A 21,436-nucleotide genomic window follows, 5' to 3' on the forward strand; every position below is an offset into this window, starting at 1 on the left:
CGCTGGCCAGTGTTTGGGTAGCCAGATCTGGGGAGTAACTGATGACTTCCTGAATGTAACAGACGATGCTGGCCAGGTTACTTGGATGCGAGCGGCAGGGGCCGCAGAGCAAGTACCCTAGATTTCTGAGTCACTAGGCTTCCTAGGGGTTGAAAATGACCCCAAAGCACACATGGTCCCGATCCCAGAGCATTTGCTAAAGGCTGGGAAATGAAAGACTATATCCTGAACTCATTGCATCCTTGACAATAAGTTTTCCTCTTCTGAATCATGAAAAGTTAATGCATACCGACTGCAGTAACACAGCAATATACTGCTCTCTGCCTGCTGCATCTAGCTGGCTGGGACCTGGCTGAGGAAGTGACCTCTGCCCCTGGGAACTGTGACGGTCACATTCTGACTCTACTGCAGGTCCCAGGCGAGAGTGCACTGGGGCTGTGGGAAGTGTGTCCCTCTGGCAGAACCAGGGCTCTTGGTCGGTAACTCACAAGAGCAGGACGTGGTTGAATAGCTATCAGATGAGCGTATGCAGTGGTAGACACGGCTCTCTGTTCTCCAAGTCACAGTCCAAGCTCTGGGCAAGCAGAAGAGCCTGCGGTTCCCCTGGGATGGGCCCCTGTTCCTATGCACCTTGGCCCCTGCTGTTCCGGACACAGGAAATCCCTTCCTCTCCTACCCTGGCAATGACTGCTCCAGGGCAACCTTGTTTAGGCTCCTTCCTGCTCTAACCACCACCCTCTCCAACCCTGCCCAAGGCTGAGCCCGAGTCCCTCCTCTTTTCCCACCAGATCACGGCCCTCCCCACAGCCCCAGGCACTGTGCAAGCTGCAAGCTACTGCACGCTACTGTATACATGTGATATATTCACAGACATGAAATAGACAAGCTACAGCAGAGGACAGCCAAGTACCCATGCAGTAGGCATATTACGCTCCCCATTTTCACATGAGGCACGAGAAGGCTGAGCAACTTGCTGAAGGTCACCCTTTTAGAAAGTGGTCCATTCAATGCCTCTGGACCCCCAAGAGGGCCTTATGTCCTAATCCTTGAACCCTGTGACTATGCGACCTAACTTGGCAGAAGGGACTTTGAGGATGTGATTAAGAAATCGAGATGGGAAATGATGCTGCGCAACCTGGATGGTCCAATATAATCCCAAGGGTCCTTGTAGGAGGGACGCAGAGGATCTAAGTCAGAGACAGAGATTTGGCTACAGAAGCGGAAGTCACAGAGACAGAGATTTGGAGATTCTGTTCTGCTGGCTCTGAAGGTGGGTGAAGGGGCCATGAGCCAAGAATCGCCGGCAGCCCCTCAAAGCTGGAAAAGGCCAGCAAACAGATGCTCCCCCAGAGTCTCCAAAGGTAACACTGCCCGGCCAGCATCTTCATATTAGGACTTCTGACCCCAGGAACTAGAAGATGATAAATGTGTGGTGTCATAAACCGCTGTGAGAGCAGACACAGGAAGCTTACCCAGTGTCCGTGAACTGGAGAGCCAGGTCGTCACACTGATATAAGGCAAGGAACACCCTTCATTAGCAAAGCGGGTGGTTGAAGGCCCTTTTAAGAACCAACAGAAAGCCACTGCTGCTTCTGGCACTAAGTTCTCTATGCTCCTGAGGATGTCAGTGTGATGACTGCAAGTACTAAGAAGGTCAAGAGAGATGGGTCCCAAGAAGCCACCAGCCTGGGGGACTCCCCCAACCTAGTCCCCATGCCGGTCGTTTCCAGGAACTGGGCGCTTCTGATGTCAGAGATGTGTAGTCTGTGTGCCACGCCCCTCAGAGGAAGCCTGCCGTTGCTGGGCAAGGGCCCCCTCCATCACCAGGGTGAGTGGGAGGGGAAAGAAGGGGCCAGCCCGGACCCTGGGGCGGCAGGCCCCACCATTGCTCGCAAGGACGTGGCAGGTCCAAGCAGGTAACCCCCTACCGCTTCTGCTCTGGAGAAGCTCAGCCTGTGAGTCACGCCTGCAAGTCTGTCTGCCTGTCTGCCTCTCTCTCCCTGGTCAGGCAGCTCAAGGACTAATCAGATGAGATAATGAACACCAGCCTCGGTCACCATGAATCACAGGCCCGCAGCCAGCTGAGTCACTCAGTGGCAGGGCTGAGAGAGCCGTGGGGCTCCGTCTGAGCTCACCCTGGAGCCGGGGCCAGATGCTCTAAGTCAGCAGGGCATCGAAGGCCACGCTTCACTCCAACATCTCTGAGTGCTGTGTGCTCTGGCCATGGAGCGCTCCTTGGAAGGGAACGTTGCAACTAAGTCCCCTGTAACTCAAGACGGGGAGATTACCGAGTCTGGGGAGAGGCTGGGCAGAGACGGCCACTAGGGACGCTTCCGGCCACAAAGGTTTGGCCTGGGGAAGCAGCGCTGACCCAAAGTGACCCCACTCAGCTAAAAGGTGTCCAGTCACTCAGCCATTCAGAGCGTCTCCTCTGCGCTCACCAGGGGGAAGCGTTTGAAGCTGTGAGTCCTATCTTGCCTGGAGGCCCTCCTGTCTAGCTAGGGAGGAGGTCTGGGGGCTGGTCAGGTTCCAAAGCTCAAGCACTAAGACTCCGGGTAGCACCACTTCCTCTTTCTACCTGCCCGAGTTCATCAGCTGACTCACTGGAAAAGCCCCTGATGCTGGGGAAGACTGAGAGCAGGAGGAGAAGGATGAGATGGTTGGATAGCATCACCGACTAGATGGACATGAGTTTGAGCAAACTCGAGGAGATCGTGAAGGACAGGGAAGCCTGGTGGGCTATAGTCCATGGGGTCGCAAAGAGTCGGACGTGACTTAGTGACTAAACAGGAAGCTCATCAGCGAAGCCCGAGGCCTTGGAAGAACTCTCCAGAGAACGAGATAAACGGAGGCACGGTGAACCCCTTGTTGCTGCACCTGGGCTGCGCTCTCTTTTCCCTCAGAAAGTCCCCCACACACAGGAGCACTGACTTGATTGCAGGCTGGTGGTAGTGGGCTCCATGAGAGCCCCCAGTCCTAAGCAATGTCCGCTCTGTCCTCCATACTTGGGCCATTGCTTCCACATCACACTTCAAACCCAACCTCTGAGGTTCAGTCACTGTCACTTGCCCTCATCACTCCTAAACCCCAAACTCTACCATCAAAGTCGGACAGAAGCCCGCATTGGCTCTCTTCTCCCCTACAGAGCCCGAGCTGGCCTGGCCCCCTGCCTGGGCCTGGCTGACCACACTGGCCTTGCCACAGCTGGGGCCTCCAGCCAGAACCAAGGCTACCCGGCAGCCAATGGGAAGGGGCAGAAGAAAGACAAGATCGTTGGGACATGGTGTTGGAAAATACCCACTGTGGGATTCACTGTTAGATCCTGGATGCAAGAACAAGGGGCCAACCCCGGGGTGATGAGCCCCTGCTCTGGGCTGACCTGCCTAGGACTGGGTCTCTGGCCCCGGAAGACGGGGCAGCAGAGGACAGAGACACACAGGGGACGGGGCCTTCCCCCTTTCACTTCTGAGCATCTGTTTGATGTTAGATCTTCTGTGGAACTTGGGTTCGAGGCCTGGCTCTTTGGGGTGATGGCCTGGTGTGGGAACTCTGGCTGGACTTGGTCACAATCCCAGCCTCGTGACCTTGGGAAATGACTTCTGGCCTCTGAGTCTGAGCTTCTGCCTTCCGTAAAGCTGTGGTCATTTTCTCCACCTCAGGCGTCCTGTCCTGGGAGGGTTAGGCAAACCAGGCTGATCCCGGGTCCAGCGGCCCACGGGCAGGAAGTGATGAACCATCTCTTAGGGACCCAACCACACAGAGACCACTTCCTGGCCACCTGCCCACCTGGGTGTTTTTTTTCTGGGACACATGCCTCTGTCACTCTGCTTTCAGAACAAAAAGGCATTCAAGGCCCTTGAACACCTGTCTCTGAGCTTTTCCTCTGGCGTCCAGGCCTCCCACGCTGGGCCTTCCCTCTGAACATCATTCCCCATTACAGACTCACACATCAGCTTGGCGCTGGCCTTCCCGAGGCAGGCACCCTGCCCCCCACCCACCAGCTGCACCAACGTCCTCTCTGGCTCCCTCTGCCCGCGGCTGGGGCTGTCACTCGAGCACCAATAAGGATTTGCACACAATTAGGGCTGCAGGCGGGGATGTTCTGCCGCCTGTCTGCCCGGCTCCCTGTTAAGCCGTCTGAGGGCAGCGGTCCTGGCTGATTTGGCCCTGTCTCCCCATGGGCACACGGAAGGTACTCACATGTCTCTGGCCAGACCATTCTGTTGTGCCTCAGGGTGGGCTCCAGACAGCGCCCACTTTTGTGTGCCCTGTGCCCACAGGCCCCGGTCCCACCACAAAGCCTGTCGCTTCAGCCCAACAGAAGGAAGGTTCTCGACAGTGCGCTCAGGGAGGGATGCTACTGAAACAGAGGGCAGGTTTCGCAGCCTCAGCCTCCAGGTTGGTGGGGGCCACGTACCTGGCCCCCAGAGGGTGACGCATTGCTGCTCGTGGGTCTGGCAGATGCCGTTGTAGCAGTAGCCATCCACCCCCTGGCACGGGTGCCCGTCGTGCAGGTACACGTTGGCCGGGCAGTGAGGACTGGCCCCCGTGCAGAACTCTGGGAGGTCGCAGGCGTTGCTGGGGTCCCTACATGCGGTTCCCGCTGGCTTCAGCTGCAAGGAGAGGGCGGGTTATAAGCACATAACTGCAGGAAACGGGGAAGCACGGTCCCAGTAACACTCCGGGCAGATGGGAGCAGGGCTACCCCGTGTAGCCTCATGTAGACTGGCGCGGACTTCAAAGGAAGTTCCCTTTACTGAAGGGAGAGCTCATTAAGTAGAGTTTTGCTGTGAGATTCACCTTTCCACTGTGGGATGGTGGGGGCAACTAAGATGCAGCTCTTTTTAATTTCCTGCAACATCAAGGTTTCCTGGTGAGCAGACAAGCTGGTTGCTAGCCCCTGGGCCTTGGAGGAGGCGGGGAGTGGGGTGCTGCCTGAGGGACCCATCGAATCTTAAGAACAAGATCCCTGGTCACCAACACCATCACTGTTTTAAGATGCATCTGCACTTAAAGCATTCACTTTTGCGGGCAAGGTGACAAAAATCATCCCAAGGGCATACTTGCAACAGTAATTTTACTTTGCTATCAAATCACAGAGCTGGAAACCTGTCTGTAGGACTTTACAGGGGCAGGGAAAGAAGTAGTAAACCAAAGGGGCCACACAGGATGTTAAGGAACCATCCAAACGGTGCCTCAGCTTTTTGATGTTGAGGAGCGTATGGCTCAGGGTGGCTTGTTAGAAGTTATAGAGCCGGTGACTAGCCCCGCCTCAAAGCCCCCTCTCCAGGGACTTCCACCACCAGCAGCTGCAAGCCGGGGGTGTCAGCTTCTTTAACATCCCCATAAGCTAATCACAGGAAAGGGGTGAAGAATACTTTAAGCTGAATGTAAAATGTCACAATGCACTTTGGGAACAGTGCGCTCTGCCTGGGTGGCTAAGAGGGAGTTTCCTGCAAGCAGAAGGTCAAGATCAATTGCTTAATTAAAAGGAAATAAAACTCTACCCTTGGAACATCTGAATCAAAAGCTCAGACTTCGACTCTGCCAGATCTCAGCTGTGAACAGTGAGACAAACGATGGAACTGCCAACACGGATGCAGTCGGGGTGGCAGAAAATGGCAGAGTCTAAATCTGCCAACTTGGCTGGGCTGCGTCAGCCAGCACCTTCTGTCGGGGGTCATCAAGAGCAAGATGCTGAGGTTGTGGAGAACAACCCACCCAGTGCCTCAGCCAGCAGGCAGACATTCTTGGGATGGAGCACAGGGACCTGACGTGAATCCTCCCTGTGAGAGGGGGAACTGGTTCTCAAAGACTTTCTCCAACAGCACGACCAGAACAGTTAATGGGGAGCCTGAGTTTTTGGTCCAATTCTTTTCCGGCTCATAAATTATTTACTACAGATGACAGCATTAAAATGTGCATTTCACACAAAGATTAGAAGACAATAAAAATAGGAGGTAGAGACTACCAGCTTGCATGATAAGGACCACAGTTTCCCCAGCAGCGAGTGCTGGGAAATCACCCTGCCCTGTAGCTCGCCCCGCATCGGTGTTGAACCCGCAGAACCCGTGGGTGACCTTGGGAGCAGGAGGACTCACTTGGCAGTTTTCACAGCACAGTCCGTGCGCGCAGACAGCATCTGGCTTCAGGGTACAGGTGGTGGCATTGCAGCAGAGATTCTGACATTCCTGGAGATGGGAAGAGGTTTGACAGGGTCACTGGGGGGCCACTACTCACCAAAAGCAAAGGTTGCACCTTCAGTGACTGGAAAGCGAAGAAAGAACCCGAGGGCCTGGCTCTTGAGCTGAAAACCAGCCTGACCGAGGATTATCTTCCTTTGGAAGAAAGCAGAGCTTCTGGTAAGTGTTTATGAACTGCCTGGGAGTGCGTGTCCCTGGGAAAAGTCAGTAGCACTCAAGCATCTTTCACGATGGGGTGAGGGACTGGGACAGAAGGCTGGCTGGCTCCGGAGGCCATTGGCATAGGCAGCGGGTGGGGCTGTGTGTATGTCTGCGAGGACTGCAGGCCTCAATGCAGTGACCTGTATCAGGATCACTGGAGCCCTTTGAACGTGTTTAAAAGTCTCCATAGATGCATACAAACTTAACTCTTCAAAGGCTGATCCAAAGTTTAACGGAGAGCACAGTGGCAGGAAATGAAGTCAAAATAGTTGTGTTTGAACCACAGCAGTCCAACCTGAATCTGCAGCCGGACCCTTGGTCAGCACAGGGAGGGTGTCTTGCCCCCTGAGATACTCCTCAGGCCAGAAAAGCGCCTCAGAATGAGCAGGAGACTGGAAGGAGGTCTGTGGGCTGTGCCCACAGGTTTGCAAGGGATTTAAACAGGTCAAATAGTAGATGGATGGTCCTCTCTGAGATAAATGTGAGAGAGGAAGTGAACTCCTGTGTTACGCTGCATTTCACAGGTACCCAATTTTTTGTTGCATAAAGAAACAAGAGGCTATAGTTTTCCTTAGCTCTCAACAGAAGGCCTGAACACATCTATTCAATGTATTTATGACATCGTGTGCTTTAGGACATTCTGGTAACTTGGAGTTGACACATTTTAGAAGAAATTGAATTGCCATTAGAAAGGGGAGCTCAACAGAGTCTTCAGAATTGAGTTGATCAATGTCCTTTTATTTTCTCTTATATATAGTTTGTGCTAAAGAATTTATATATTATTGGTTACAGGCCCATCACATACTATTTTCATAGTGTAACAGTTTACTCCCCAAACCATCTCCCATGAATGAATTTATCATCAGTATCATAAATGCAATGAATAAAACGTTGATAATCCAGAAGATTTATGGCTCAACCAGGATATCTCAACTGTATCCCATGTAAAACTTTATGAATGATGTTCCCAGTGACTGCTCACTTCTATTTCACATACACCCCAGGTTATTTAATTTTAAATTTGCTCAAGGACTTCATAAACATCCAGAGTGTGCAATATACACAGTAGAAGAAAACTGCCAACCAGAAGCCAACACTGTAACTTTCAGGACAGTTAGGAATTCCAACTCATGGATTTACAAGCCTAAAACATTCAGGAACTTGTTGTGTTTTTATAAACGGAGTCCATCGGTGGTACTGCTGATCACTGTCACCACAGGCATAAGGATGCTGTCCTGTGCGTATGGCCTAAATGGCTCTTCTAATGACACGTGGGCCAATGACAGATTACACACTCCCTTGCACTTCTAAGGTAAATCAGCCATCCTAAAACTGGTTTGTAAGACTCTTTAAGAACCAGGCCCCTATCTCCGCCCGCCCCGCCCCCCACTCCCAAGGAAACTGCTAAATAATATACACAGAAGTTCAAATGGAAATGAAGCCAAGTAGCATGGTTTTGACTTCAAAAGGGATTGATAATGTGAGCAAGATAACTAAGTTTAAAAGATATTTGCAAGCTACTGGCATGCAATTGACTTTAAACAAGGAGATAAGGCTGCTTTTTCAACCCTATTAGCTTGGAAGAATGAGCGAGTTGTCAGGATACCCTTATGGTGGATATAAATCTAATGTCCTGGACTCAAGGCTTCAGCACTCACTTGCCTTTTAACTACCCAGAATCTATTTCTTCTGCAGAACTCTGTTTATCAGAAGAGACAAATGCTTCATCTGTTGATGCAGCTATTATTTTAGTGTTCAATAGAGAAGTTCAACAGAGTCGACGAACGCTCAGCCTCCATCGACGGAAGAGGAATGAAGCCGTGCGAGGATTTTCAGCAAATGCCCTAATTGTCATTCTTGGGTTGTAGGTAGTAGACAGAGGTTCTCAGGCACCATGAACTGGGCTGAGACAATAATGCATCTTCTTGAAAAGGGCGGCCATTATTTCTGGGAGCAGAAGCTGGGTCCTGTCGTGAGCTGGGGCAGTGGTTCTGACCCATTAACTCACCGCGGTGGTGACACCAGAGTGCGTTATGGTCCAGGGGATGCATGGGCTGATAGGAAACAAAGCCATGATGGTTATCTACAGTGCTTGAGTGCCAAGTAGGGGAATAAAGAACCCAGGATCACCACAGTATTGGTCAGTCTGGAAACTGGAAATGGGCTTTCATACCATCAGAGCACAGTGTGATCTTAAAAAGTAAACAAATTAAAAAAAATAAGAATTAGAAAACTAAAAATTGAGGCAAAAAGCTTGCCCGTGACTTTCAAAGATTTCTTGGGAGAAAGAACTCTGGATGAAGAGAATGAGAGTTCTCTTCAGATATCAAGGACTTATTAAACGAGGGCCCTACACACAGAATGACATGCAGGAAGAGTATAGCTCTGCCTAAGCAAGGAGTGTGAGTTCATCAAAAGCTGTCCTGCAAGGCAATAAATTGCCTGGAGAGACAGCAAACCCCCTGTCAAAGCTGAGTGACTCCTTGATGGGGGTAAAAGAGAAGGTCACAATATCAACGGCAAATCTCAGGCACTCAAGGATTTGCTGATGCGATGCTGGTGATGGTAGTGGAGGTGAAGATGCCGCGGTGGTGGAAATGACAACAGTGATGTGGTGGAAATGGTAACCGTGGCGACATTAACCCTGCTGATGTGGAGGGAGGCAGGGATGCCGGTGGCCATGCTGGTCTATGGAATAAATGACGCTGCTAATAGAGTCATCCCAAACCTGAGAGTTCATGGCTTCAGGGAGAGCTGCCAAATTTATTTAAATTAATAAACAATTACAAGGAGCTCAAACAAAAGATAAACCATTTCAAGTCAACCTGACCTCTCCTGAGAAACAGGAGTAATTTAAACTGTTTTTTTTTTTCCTTTAAGCAATTAGAAAAAAAAAAATCTCTGAACAATTTCCCCTTTGTATAACCCATCCCAAGATGGTTTCAAGTTTTTCTCCACTCATCAAAAAGAGTTTCTGTAAGGCCATAATTAGGATTTTGTTCCTGCATAGTAACCAAGCTTTGTGTGCTGTGAGCAAAATTAAACACCCTCATGGACAGCGCTGTGACCCTGGGCGAATCCTGAATTTGGCACTTGATCAAGCTGCCTCGTCAACCCCAGTCCCCGAGCACTTATATTCACTCTCAATATTCTTACAGGAATGGTCAGATAGAGTCTAAGGTTATTCCTGCTGCCATGGAAAAGCTCAGAGGCTTAGAGAGGGTGGGATACGATGAGCAGTCCACAACCAGCTGTTTGTCTGATGAACACAGCGATGCAAGGGAAGTCTCAGAATCTCAGCACAAGTCTCCTTCCATCCTAGAATCCCCTTTTCAGAGCAGCCCTCCAAGATGTGCTCTTCCTAAGCCCTCACCAGGCCCATTTGTGAATTTAGCTAATACCCACTCGGAATTTGTCGACCACTGCAGCTTGCATAAGCTCCCAGAGAGGGACTGCCACGTATATAGACAGCCTGCTATGCAAACGGGTAACTGATTTATTCTAAACACAACATCCTCCAAACTTTGAGGCGGCTCTTGTTTTACCAGGCTGTCTCGCTGTGCCCTTTCTCTCTCCTTCCCAAGATTATTCAGAGATTAAAAAAAAAATGGCTGCTACAATTTTGATGTTGATTAACTTTACACTGGGCCCTATGGAAGCACAAAAATGTCCTGACAGTGGCTGGAAAGCAGGGTGAACTAAGCCTTTTCCTGGATTAAAAATATGCTCTGCTCTCACTTACTGCTTCTGAAAGCTGACAAGCTGAGAGGCAGGAGACTGGGAGCCTCGGGTCACATACACAGAGGAGGCTGCGGAGACAAGGGTAGAATTTCAACTTGGGAGGCAGCTCTTGGTTAAACATGAACGCTGCTTATTCAAATTCCCCTCGGGCTGCACACCTTGCACAGAGAAAGACTTGGGGCTTAAGAGCCATCTGAAGCCAGTATTCCAAGGCTTTCTTCTCTGTCAAATTCAAAGCTAAATGCTTTTTCATTGTTCTTGTCCTCATCTTCCCGAGGCTGCCGTGTCCTTCAACAGAAAAGATTCTTTATCTCTTTAAACCAGTGATACAACTTAATTCTACGCAATATTTAGCATTCAAGAAGGCCATCCTGGCTTATGAAGCTTGCTCAAGGTGGCCCTAGGACTCTTCCACCCTGATTCTCCAGCACTATTCATTCTGCGGCACAATTCCTTCAAATTCTTGCTGGTTGGCCCAGCCATAAACGTGAGACAAATGTTCTGTCAATGTTTCTCTTACCTCCGGTTCCCCACAGTCACACTCTTCTCCTTCTTCAACATATCCATTCCCGCACTTCTGGCCCCCGAAGGACTGCTTCACTTCCGGCAGGTTGAACAGACACATGCCCATGCCCTTCTGCAGGCTGGCCTCCAGGTCCTTCCTGCTGCAGCTGCTGAACATCATGGGGAATGGGAACCTGCAGGAAGGAGGCAGGATGTCAGTCGTCAGGGAACAGAATGGCCTGTGCATCACGCTTCTTGTGCCAGTGTGTGTGATGTCCATGGTACCCACGGACATCATCTGGGCGGGTGGTCACTCTCTCAGTGAACAAAAGCTTGAATGCTCTAAAATGAGGCACCTTCAGCTAAACCCTGCAGTCCAATCCTGCACCGTTCCAGCACCACTGAATGAGGATGTGTTACCGGCTCGGTCATATCTTGACTCTTTGTGATCCCATGAAATATAGCCTGCCAGGCTCCTCTCTGTCCATGGAATTCTCCAGGCGAGAATACTGGAGTGGTTTGCCATTCCCTTCTCCAGGGGATCTTCCTGACTCAGAGAGGGAACCTGGGTCTCCTGCATTGCAGGCAGATTCTTTACCATCTAAGCCACAAGCGCTTTATTCCCAAAGAAATGACCTTTGGATGGTTTTCAAATCGACAACTCTAGACAGTGTCTCATTACAGACATCATTAATAGTTCTGTGTGAAATGATACAATGGAGAGTGAAGACTTAGGACCTGTAGCTTGTAAGATAACTATGTGAGGAAGTTTTCTAACTTCATTGCTCAGAATGGCCATCATCAGAAAGTCTACACATAATAAAGGCTGGAGAGGGTGTGGAGAAGAGGGAACCCTCCTACACTGTTGGTGGGAATGTAAATTGGTGTAGCTACTAAGGAGAACAGCATGGAGGGCCCTTAAAAACACTAAAAACAGAGTCACCATATGATTCTGCAATCCCGCTCCTGGATATATATCCAGAAAAGATGAAGACTAATTTTAAAAAGACACATGCACCCTATGTTTGTAGCGGCACTATTTACAATAGCCAACATGTGGAAATAACCTAAGTGTTTATCAACAGATGAATGGATAAAGAAGGTGTGGTGCATATGTGTACGAGGGAATATTACTCAGCCATAAAAAGGATGAACAATGCCATCTGCACCAACATGGATGGATGTAGAGATTACCATACTAAAAGAAGTCAGAGAAAGACCAATCATCTGATATCACTTATATGTGGAATATAAAAAATGATAAAAATAAACTTATTTACAGAAGTAGACTCTCAGACATAGAAAACAAATCGATGGTTGCCAAAGCAGAAGGGAGAGAGGGATAAATTAGGGGATTGGGGTTAGCAGATAACAAACTACTATATATAAAACAGATAACCAACAAGGAGAAGATTCTTGAGAGTCCCTTGGGCTGCAAGATCAAACCATCAAACCTAAAGGAAATCAACCCTGAATATTCACTGGATGAACTGATGCTGAAGCTCCAATACTTTGGCCACTTGATGTAAAGATCCGATTCATTGGAAAAAGACCCTGATGCTGGGAAAGATTGAAGGCAGAAGAAGAAGGGGATGACAGGGCATGAGATGGCTAGATGGCATCACCGACTCGATGGACATGAGTTTGAGCAAGCTCTGCGAGCTGGTGATGGATAGGGAAGCCTTGTGTGCTGTAGCCCATGGGGTTGCAAACAGTTGGATGCAACTGAACAACAAAACCAACAAGACCTAATATATAACACAGGGAATGACGTATTAATACAGTATCTTTTAATAACCTATAATGAAAAGAATCAAAAAGTATATATAACTGAATTACTTTGCTGTACACTAGAAACTAATGCAACATTGTAAATCAGCTATACTTCAGTTAAAAAGTAATAAAGGCAGTTGCTACCCTGAGGCAGGCGGAAGGTGCAAATGACTGAGCTTATCAGCTCCCTGGCTTCACAGACATAATCTCCACAGGGGATGATGGTCAGAGCACAGCTGATGCTGGTTTGGACCCATGAAGGGCAAATTGCTGTCTCCTCAGGCACAGCCTTAAAAGAACAGAGGTCAGAAGCGCGGGTCCTGCTCTTGTCTGTACAAACCAGGCCTGCAAAGGGATGTGGTCAAGTTGGCCGATTTCCCCGCAAAGCTCAATCTCCCCCTTCCCTGGCCGCGAGGGGTGTGCCAGCCCCCTCACACCTGGACGGGCTGTGTGACAATTCTTGGTGACGGAATTAGCAGGGGTGAAATGGCGTGCAATTAAGTGGCTATTCTTTCCTCTTCCCTGAGCTCAGAGCATTCTAGCATCCTAGCAGGGGATGAGGCAGAACATCACCTGGTCCCAACTCACCGCACAGCGCAGAGCCCCACGGCCGCACATGGAAGGGAACCCCCGCCTAGGACGGTATGCCACTGGAAACTGGGGGTTCTTCCTACACCTCCTAGCGTTCCCTAACATTTACAGAACATCTGACTCTTTTACACATGCATTTTCCCATGTCTTAGGCAGCAATTATAAGGGCTAAGCCCACGAGAAACCCAAGTTTTATTACTTAGTGAGGCAGCAGAGCCTGCCCACCAGCAAGCCCAAGCATCCTCTCCCATGCTGACGTTTAGAGGATGACACTATAATTAGATCCCAGTCAACTGGCCAAACCAATGCGTGCTGCTCCGTCTCCCTGAGGATGACAGACTGGCCACCATTCAATGACTGAATCTGGAAATATTTCAAGCCTGTGATGAGTTCCAGGGCCAAACGGGTAACCCTGCTACCTCCCCAAATGTTTTCTCTCTATCTCAGGTTATTAACTCTGAAGCATAATTCTAATCTACAGGCAAATTAATACATGTAAAGTCTTGCTCTCGGATACACCAGCAATAAACCAAGACTTATCTGGAGTGCTGTAACAAAGTTCCTTTTGAACTCTGTAACTTTCCTGGGCAGACAGACTGATTACTCCTGGTATCAAAGTGATGCTGAATAGCTTCAGATGATGAACCATAAGAAAGAGTAATTCTGTCCATTGAGAAGGGCTTTGTGTGGAAAATACGATGTATTGCACAGAGGATAGAAAATAGTCCTTTGCAGTAGAAGAGATTGAACCTTCTCCTGTGTGAGCTTTTCCCAGAATGCCCCATCTCAGGCCTGATCCCGGAGGCTAAATTTCACTCTCATGCCAACAATGCCCAACCAGGTGTTGTGATGAGAGCTCACCAGTTCATTCTGGGAGGAAACTGATTTCCAGAAAATGGTAACAGGGAGTTAGGAGAGACACTTGGATCGACTGTGAACCTTGGGAAGGGTTTACACCAAGATTCACAGCAGCTGAGAGAAGCCCAGTGAAGGAGGGGTTATCAGCCACCCAGTTTCCAAGGCAGCAAGACGTGTGCAGGGCTGAGACCAGCTCCAGGCAGAGCTCCGACAAGCCCTCCCATCTCACTGTCTTTCAAAATAAATATTTTGATTTTTTTTTTTAGCGGGGGTTGACATTAAAAAAGGAACAGAAACAAGATGAATGAGATCAGTGTAAGTTCAGCATTTAAATTCAGAGCATCTGTGGGAGGAGAACAGATCACTAGTAGCAAAAAACGACTCTTTCCGTGTCTGTGCTGGGTATGGTCAGATAAGAGTCGAGTAATCTGTGTAACAGTACGTTTCTTGTTTTTTTTTTCTTGCCCCTATTCTGTTGAAGGACAAAGCCCAGATGCTCTTAAAAGTTTTTTCTTGTTAAGTGTCACGGATAACATCCATGCAATTCACAGCTTCCCGACCTTGCTCTGAGGAAGAGCGTCCGGGCACTAATTCCTTGAGGTGCCTCTGTCTGCTTGTCTTTTAACTTTGCTTTTAACTGGAGGATGATTGCTTTACAACGTTGCGTTGGTTTCTGCCATACATCAGCATGAATCAGCCGTGGGTACCCAGACATCCGCTCGCTCTTGCACCCCCTCCGCCCACCCCATCCCGCGCCTCTAGGCTGTCACAGAGAGGCCCCTGTTTTAACAGCGGAGCAGCACTGCGGGAGGTGTGGAAGAGGTCACCGACGCCGGTCCTTTGTTCTATCACTCCCAGCGCAGAGCCGGGTCTTAAACCACACGGCCCGGCTTCACCAGCGCGGCACCTGACTTCAAAGTCAGTACAGGGAAAACCTCCACCAGCTGCCGGCTCAGGGCTCCTGCCCCGAGCACATGTGAGTGGGGCGTCTTTCCCTCCGATCTGGACCTTCCTGACTCGCTCCAAGGGACCCCAGGGCGGCCCCTTAGGAAGGCTGCAACCCTTCCCCATACCTTCCTGTCCTCTCCGTGGGGACTGGTCAACATTTCCCCTCTAAGGGAGAGTGGAAAAAGGCCACTTGCATCCTCCAAGACCTCTCATTTGATGACAAATGGCAATGTGGCCAGGGAGCGTTCTGCACCTGCCTTCATCCTTTCATGATTTCTCATCATGGGGAACAGGTGACTATTTCTCTCTGATAGAATATTCCTGAGCCCTATTGGGGGGCATTTCAAGAAAGTCAGGCTTTGGAGGAATAAGAGCAGAGTAACCTGCCACTCATCATTCAATTATTCTGCAAGTATTTATTCAACACCTGAGTGCTAAGCATTGTACCAGGTCCTGGAGAGGCAGGAGTGAATAAAACACACACCCAAATCTTGGCCATGGTGGAGCTTGCATCTGGTGTGGCAGACAGATAATACAGAAGGTAACATGAAGGAGAAAAAGAAGACAGGTCGGGGGGGAAGGATATAGGAGGTCTTGACCTCTTAGGGGAGGATGATCAGGGAAGACCACACAGGAAGGCAGGCATTTGGGATGTGAAGGAAGAAGCTGGGCGCACCTGGAGGAAAAATGTTCTAGGCAGAGGGAGGAGCCAGTGCAAAGGGGTATGGCTGGTGTGACGGTCCTAGAGGACTTTGTTCAGCAGACAGCACCAGGTTCTTCTTTCAGTGACACATACCCAGAGGAGCGACCGCCTCCCCAGAGAAGACTCCTAGGCCCTCTGAGGTCAATTCGATGGCAAAAGACGACCATGGGACATCATTAAAGGTGGGGAGGAGCATTGCCCTGCATGGACCAGGCACTGATAACTGCTTAAGGTAATATTCCCTCCCCCACCTTTTTTTTTTTTTTTTTAAAGAAAACTAGTTTTGATTGACAAGGGTCTGCCCATCAACTCCCTTCTTATGCTGGAATCCTCTTGGTTAACCAGTGTGTGGGAAGGAAGAGGAGAGTACCTAAAAACTATATCTAACCCAGTGTGCCCCCAAAAGAGACAGAATTCGGTCATCTAAAATGATTTCATGCAAATCAAAACTACAATGAAGTACCACCTCTCACCGGTCAGAACAGCCACCATTACAAAATCTACAACTAACAATACTGGACAAGGTGCGGAGAAAAGGGAACCCTCCTACACTGTTGGTAGGAATATAAACTGGTGTAGCCCCTACAGAGAACAGTATGGAGGTTTCTCAAAAAAACTAGAGTTACCGTATGATCAAGCAATCCCACTCCTGGGCATACATCCAAACAAAACTGGATTAAAAAAGATACAATCACTCCTATGTTCATAGCATCACTATTCACAATAGCCAAGACTTGGAAGCAACCTAAATATCCATCGGCAGAGGAACAGATAAAGACATGGCACATCCATGGTGTATTCACTTCAGTTCAGTCGCTCAGTCATGTCCGACTCTTTGCGACCCCATGAATCGCAGCACGCCAGGCCTCCCTGTCCATCACCAATTCCCGGAGTCCCCCCAAACTCATGTCCATCGAGTTGGTGATGCCATTCAGCCATCTCATCCTCTGTCATCCCCTTCTCCTCCTGCCCCCAATCCCTCCCAGCATCAGGGTCTTTTTCAAGGAGTCAACTCTTCGCATGAGGTGGCCAAAGTACTGGAGTTTCAGCTTCAGTATCAGTCCTTCCAGTGAACACCCAGGACTGATCTCCTTTAGGATGGACTGGTTGGATCTCCTTGTAGTTCAAAAGCATCAATTCTTCGGCACTCAGCTTTCTTCACAGTCCAACTCTCACATCCACACATGACCACTGGAAAAACCATAGCCTTGACTAGACGGACCTTTGTTGGCAAAGTAATATCTCTGCTTTTGAATATGCTATCTAGGTTAGTCATAACGTTCCTTCCAATGAGTAAGCATCTTTTAATTTCATGGCTGCAATCACCATCTGCAGTGATTTTGGAGCTCCCCAAAATAAAGTCTGACACTGTTTCCACTGTTTCCCCATCTATTTCCCATGAAGTGATGAGACCAGACGCCATGATCTTCGTTTTCTGAATGTTGAGCTTTAAGCCAACTTTTTCACTCTCTTCTTTCCCTTTCATCAAGAGGCTTTTTAGTTCCTCTTCACTTTCTGCCATAAGGGTGATGTCATCTGCATATCTGAGGTTATTGATAGTTCTCCTGGCAATCTTGATTCCAGCTTGTGCTTCTTCCAGCCCAGCATTTCTCATGATGTAGGGTGACAACATACAGCCTTGACGTACTCCTTTTCCTATTTGGAACCAGTCTGTTGTTCCATGCCTGGTTCTAACTGTTGCTTCCTGACCTGCATATAGGTTTCTCAAGAGGCAGGTCATGGTGTATTACTCAGCCATAAAAAAGAACAGAAGAATGCCATTTGCAGCAACCAGGGATTATCATACTAAGTGAAGTCAATCAGAAAGAAAGACAAATGCCGTATGATGCACTTACCTGTGGAATCTAAAATATGACACTAAGGGACTTATCTACAAAACAAGCTCGCAGACACAGAATGGACTTGTGGTTGCCAAGGTGGGAGGTGAGGGAGGGGTAGACAGGGAGTTTGGGGTTAACAAATGTAAACTAGTATATAGAGGGAATGGATAAACAACAAGGCCTTACTGTATAGCATAGAGAACTATATCCAACATCTTGTAATAAACCAGTAACAGAAAAGGATAAGAATGTATAGCTGATTCATTTTGCTGTACAGCAGAAATTGACACATTATTAATCAACTATGCTTCAGTAAAAAGTAAAATGATTTCAGGCCAAGAGATAAGGGAATTTGATGATACCAAATATTAGATCTCTCTAACTATAATAGAATCCTGATTTACACACATAGCCTCACGAAAGAATGACTCCAGGAAATTGCTTGGTATGGCCAAGCTCATCACCCTGGTTCCCAGGTACCAACCCTGCTTCTGAACTTCTGATGACACCAAAATGAAACCTTTTGCGTGGCGTGTTCACGACTCCTTCATTCATCTGCTCACTCACAGGAGAAGCAGCTGTTTTAAAGCTCTGAGGAGGATCCTGTGATGATTAAAATGTGGCTCCAGGCTTCCCCGTCTTTCCCTGCTGGGCCTCTGTCAAGGGAACTACTTGGACATGCCCACTCCCCACGCTGCCTCTCCACCCATAGAACTAAAATGCTAGAAATGCAGTCACATTATTCACATTTATCCACATGTATAAATTATATAAGTATATAAGCATATTCATTACATTGAATTGATATGTATATATATTTGGAATAACTATTGAGAACCTGCTTTAAGCTAGATGATACGGTGGGTACTTTCTCATAGTAATATTTTCTTCTTTATGCTGTTTTAAATTTACACTTTAAAACAACCTCATGAGATAGGTTTGTTATCCCTACTTTGCAAATGAGGTGAAGGCATTTAAGAGTTCTCACTCCAGTATTCTTGCTGGGATAATCCCACGGACAGAGAAGCCTGGTAGGCTACAGTCCATAGGGTTGCAAAGGGTTGTACAAGACAGAACAAGCAAGCAAAATAAAAAGGCAAAGCATAGTTGGGAGATGGCAGAGACTAAATCTGATCCCAAGTGTAGTTATTTAAAAAACTCATTTTCCTCACTGAGGATATCAGTTCAGCCCTGGATTTTCCACAGTAAACTGCTGAGACATGGACAGTGATCAGTACAGCCTTGATGCTCGGACTTACATACGGAGGAGGAGCCATTCTCTCAACTCAACACCTGCCTGAATCAGAGCCCCTCAAGTGGTCCCAGCATCAGTATCACCTGGCAATCCAGCAGAAATGGAGGTGCTCAGACCCCACCTAGACCTGCTGCCCTGGAAGATCTCAGGGGTGGGGGCCCCGTGACTTTGTTTCAACAAGCTCTCCAGGCGACTTCATTTTAAACCGAAGTAAAATTTACATGACAAAAATCACCCCTTAGAAATACACAGTCCCCAGCTTTTATACATTTATGGTGTTACACAAACCTCACCACTTATTCCAGAACGTTTTCCTGAGCGCCCCCTACCCCAACCCGAAAAAAAGCCAGCCCATGAAGCAGACACCCCTCACCCCACTCCTCCAGTTCCTGTCGACCACAGCTCTGCTTTCTCTCTCTCTGGATTTGCCTGGTCTGGACATTTCATGTAAATGGAACCTTCCAACGTGTGACCTCTCATGTCTGGCTTCTTTCAACATGTTTTCAAGGGTCATCCATGCTGTAGCACTCCTAGTACTTCATTTATCTCAATGACTGAATAGTATTCCATTGGAAGTAAGATTACATCACAATTTGTGTGTCTATTCATTAGTTGATGGTGCTGGTGATTTACCAAATGATCAAAATTAAAGATTGGGAGCAATGACCTAGGTTTAAAATTCAAATGCTATAAAGATAATACATGGGCAAATCCACACTTTATATGGTATAAAGTCTAAGAAATACAAACCAGGTGCCTTGCAGGTCACTTTTCTTGCATTTAAATTAGAAATAGTTGTTGTCCCCTGTGGTTCCATTTTTCTAAGAAAAGCTTGATGTACAGCATTTTGAAACCTTACATGACCGCAGGCATGTGCTAGAAATTTCATGAGAATCTTAAAGTCAAATTCAAATCACAAATGAATTTTCAAATATCATTAAATATTAGAGCAGTTTCACTGGTTAATCGTTGTACTTTAAGGTGCCAGAAGATTCTGACTGAACAGAAAGATGTTTCTGTTTTGAAGCAAATTCCTCCCACTCGCTTTAAACTCCAAAGTAGGAGAGTTCTGCCTTCATTTAGCTCATTTTGTTCCCTTATTTTATAGCCTTACTCCTTGGACTATTAATGAAAAGAACATTGAATTAGGCCATGTAGTTGTTCATGACATTGAGGATCCTGTGCAGCCCATGGTGGGTAGTTTAAAAAAGACAAGCCTCAGTTTCTTCTAGAGCTTTTGGCAAACTCATCATAATGGGCTTTTTAATACTTTTCATAAATCATCCCAAATACGTCAGGACAGCAGCTAATTGAATTGACATATAGCAGTGACAGGCTGATGCAAAGCAATAAAGCTGGAGAATTATTCAGAAAAGAGGCCCTTTTGCATGATACTTTCCCTTGGCACAAGAATGCTTTAAAATGATTACACCTAAGGACCCAGGAAAGAGTGCTGCTTTCAGCTCACAGAGAATTTCTTGCAGACACCATGCCAGTGTGACCAGCTCCTGCTTAGATGTGACCTTGTTAGTTAAGACATGCCTGCCTTTTCCCTAATATTTAACTACCAAGGACCCTTGGGGGTAAATTTACCATGCTGAACGCAAGATTAGAAATAAAAAGCTGATGAAACAGACAGCTGCATTGATTCTGGAGAAAACACATACACAGAACCTGCTTTCCAAAAGAGGAATGCCACTACGGCTTCCCACCATAAATGCAGTCACAGCTTAATATTTCAGCCGTCACCAAGCTGCCAAGTAAAACATTATTAGGGGTTACTTTTACTTTGACAAATGTGCAGTCAGAAAGCTCTTTTCTTGTAGGAGCCTATTGTGCGTCTCACGGCTGTATTCCTGGGGGTGAATCATACGAAGACCATTTATCAAGCCTGACAGTGGAAGTCGGGCGTTATCTGCCTTGCAAAAGCTCTCTGGGAATAATCTCCTCTTGTTGGCAATTAGGCAGCCCGGGCAAGCAGCAGCAATCAGGCCGGATTCACCGGGGCTGCAGGTCACTGCTCTCCGTCTTCTTCGACTTCCTTGCCCATTAATCAGTGCATGCTGGGTCCCAAAGAACCCGGGGTTCCCCAGCTCCAAGCTCTGGGGGTGACAACAGCCCGCATGCTGACTGTAGGAAAGAAAGGCAGGTGACCGCAGCAAGAAGGATGGCAGAACGTGGGCAGCTGCTGAGAACAGCTTGAAGCTGACACAACTGTGTGACAGGAGAAGCCAGCATCGCAGGAAACCAGGGATGGGAACTCATCCAGATTTGTTTAAATCGATTGGAAATGAAGAAAGAAGACCTCACGTCTTTTACAGCTGAGAAATGATTAGATGGTAAAGGGATACTGGTTTGGGGAAGTACGTTGCTGACTTTCTGCTTCCCACTGATTTCTTCCTGCAACTGGAATGGAGTTTTATTTTCTCCTGACGGTGAAAGTGACGGATGCAACAGGCCTGGGAGGCTCTTCTTTCCAAGGCACAGAGGAGATGGAGGAGAATCGAAATGGGAAGACTGAAGTCTGAGCACTCATCTGTTGAAACTAAAGCTCAGTCTTACACCCAAGTCTCAGTCTTCACATCTATATTGGGAATGACAATAACTACTTCGGGTGTTGAGGGAGAGGACAGGTGAGACTCACACAAAAATGGGAACGTCTTTGGTTAATTTCAAGGATGCTAGTTGCCAGTATTTGCCTGAAAGGATGCGTACTTCTCTTCCTTATTTAGAGGTGCCGCTTTGGCTATTTCAAGTTACAGATCGCCAGTGCCTGTGCTTAGAGACATTTTCCAACAGGGTGCAGGCTTCATGACAA

The 21,436-nt window shown here is 47.9% G+C and overlaps 1 protein-coding gene across 1 annotated transcript in view; it reads right to left on the reverse strand.

The window, feature by feature from the left end:
- The window catches only part of ADAM12 (ADAM metallopeptidase domain 12), a 336,316-nt gene that overhangs the window by 49,893 nt on the left and 264,987 nt on the right, over positions 1-21,436 (reverse strand). The window contains exons 12-14 of the mRNA XM_052660834.1: positions 10,666-10,843; positions 6,102-6,191; positions 4,418-4,613 (exon numbers count right to left, since the gene is read on the reverse strand). Coding sequence (XP_052516794.1) covers positions 4,418-4,613; positions 6,102-6,191; positions 10,666-10,843 — 464 coding nt within the window. The remainder of the gene's footprint in view (positions 1-4,417; positions 4,614-6,101; positions 6,192-10,665; positions 10,844-21,436) is intronic.

This window comes from Budorcas taxicolor, chromosome 23 (genome assembly GCF_023091745.1).
Source record: "Budorcas taxicolor isolate Tak-1 chromosome 23, Takin1.1, whole genome shotgun sequence".
NCBI classification, from domain to species: Eukaryota; Metazoa; Chordata; class Mammalia; order Artiodactyla; family Bovidae; genus Budorcas; species Budorcas taxicolor.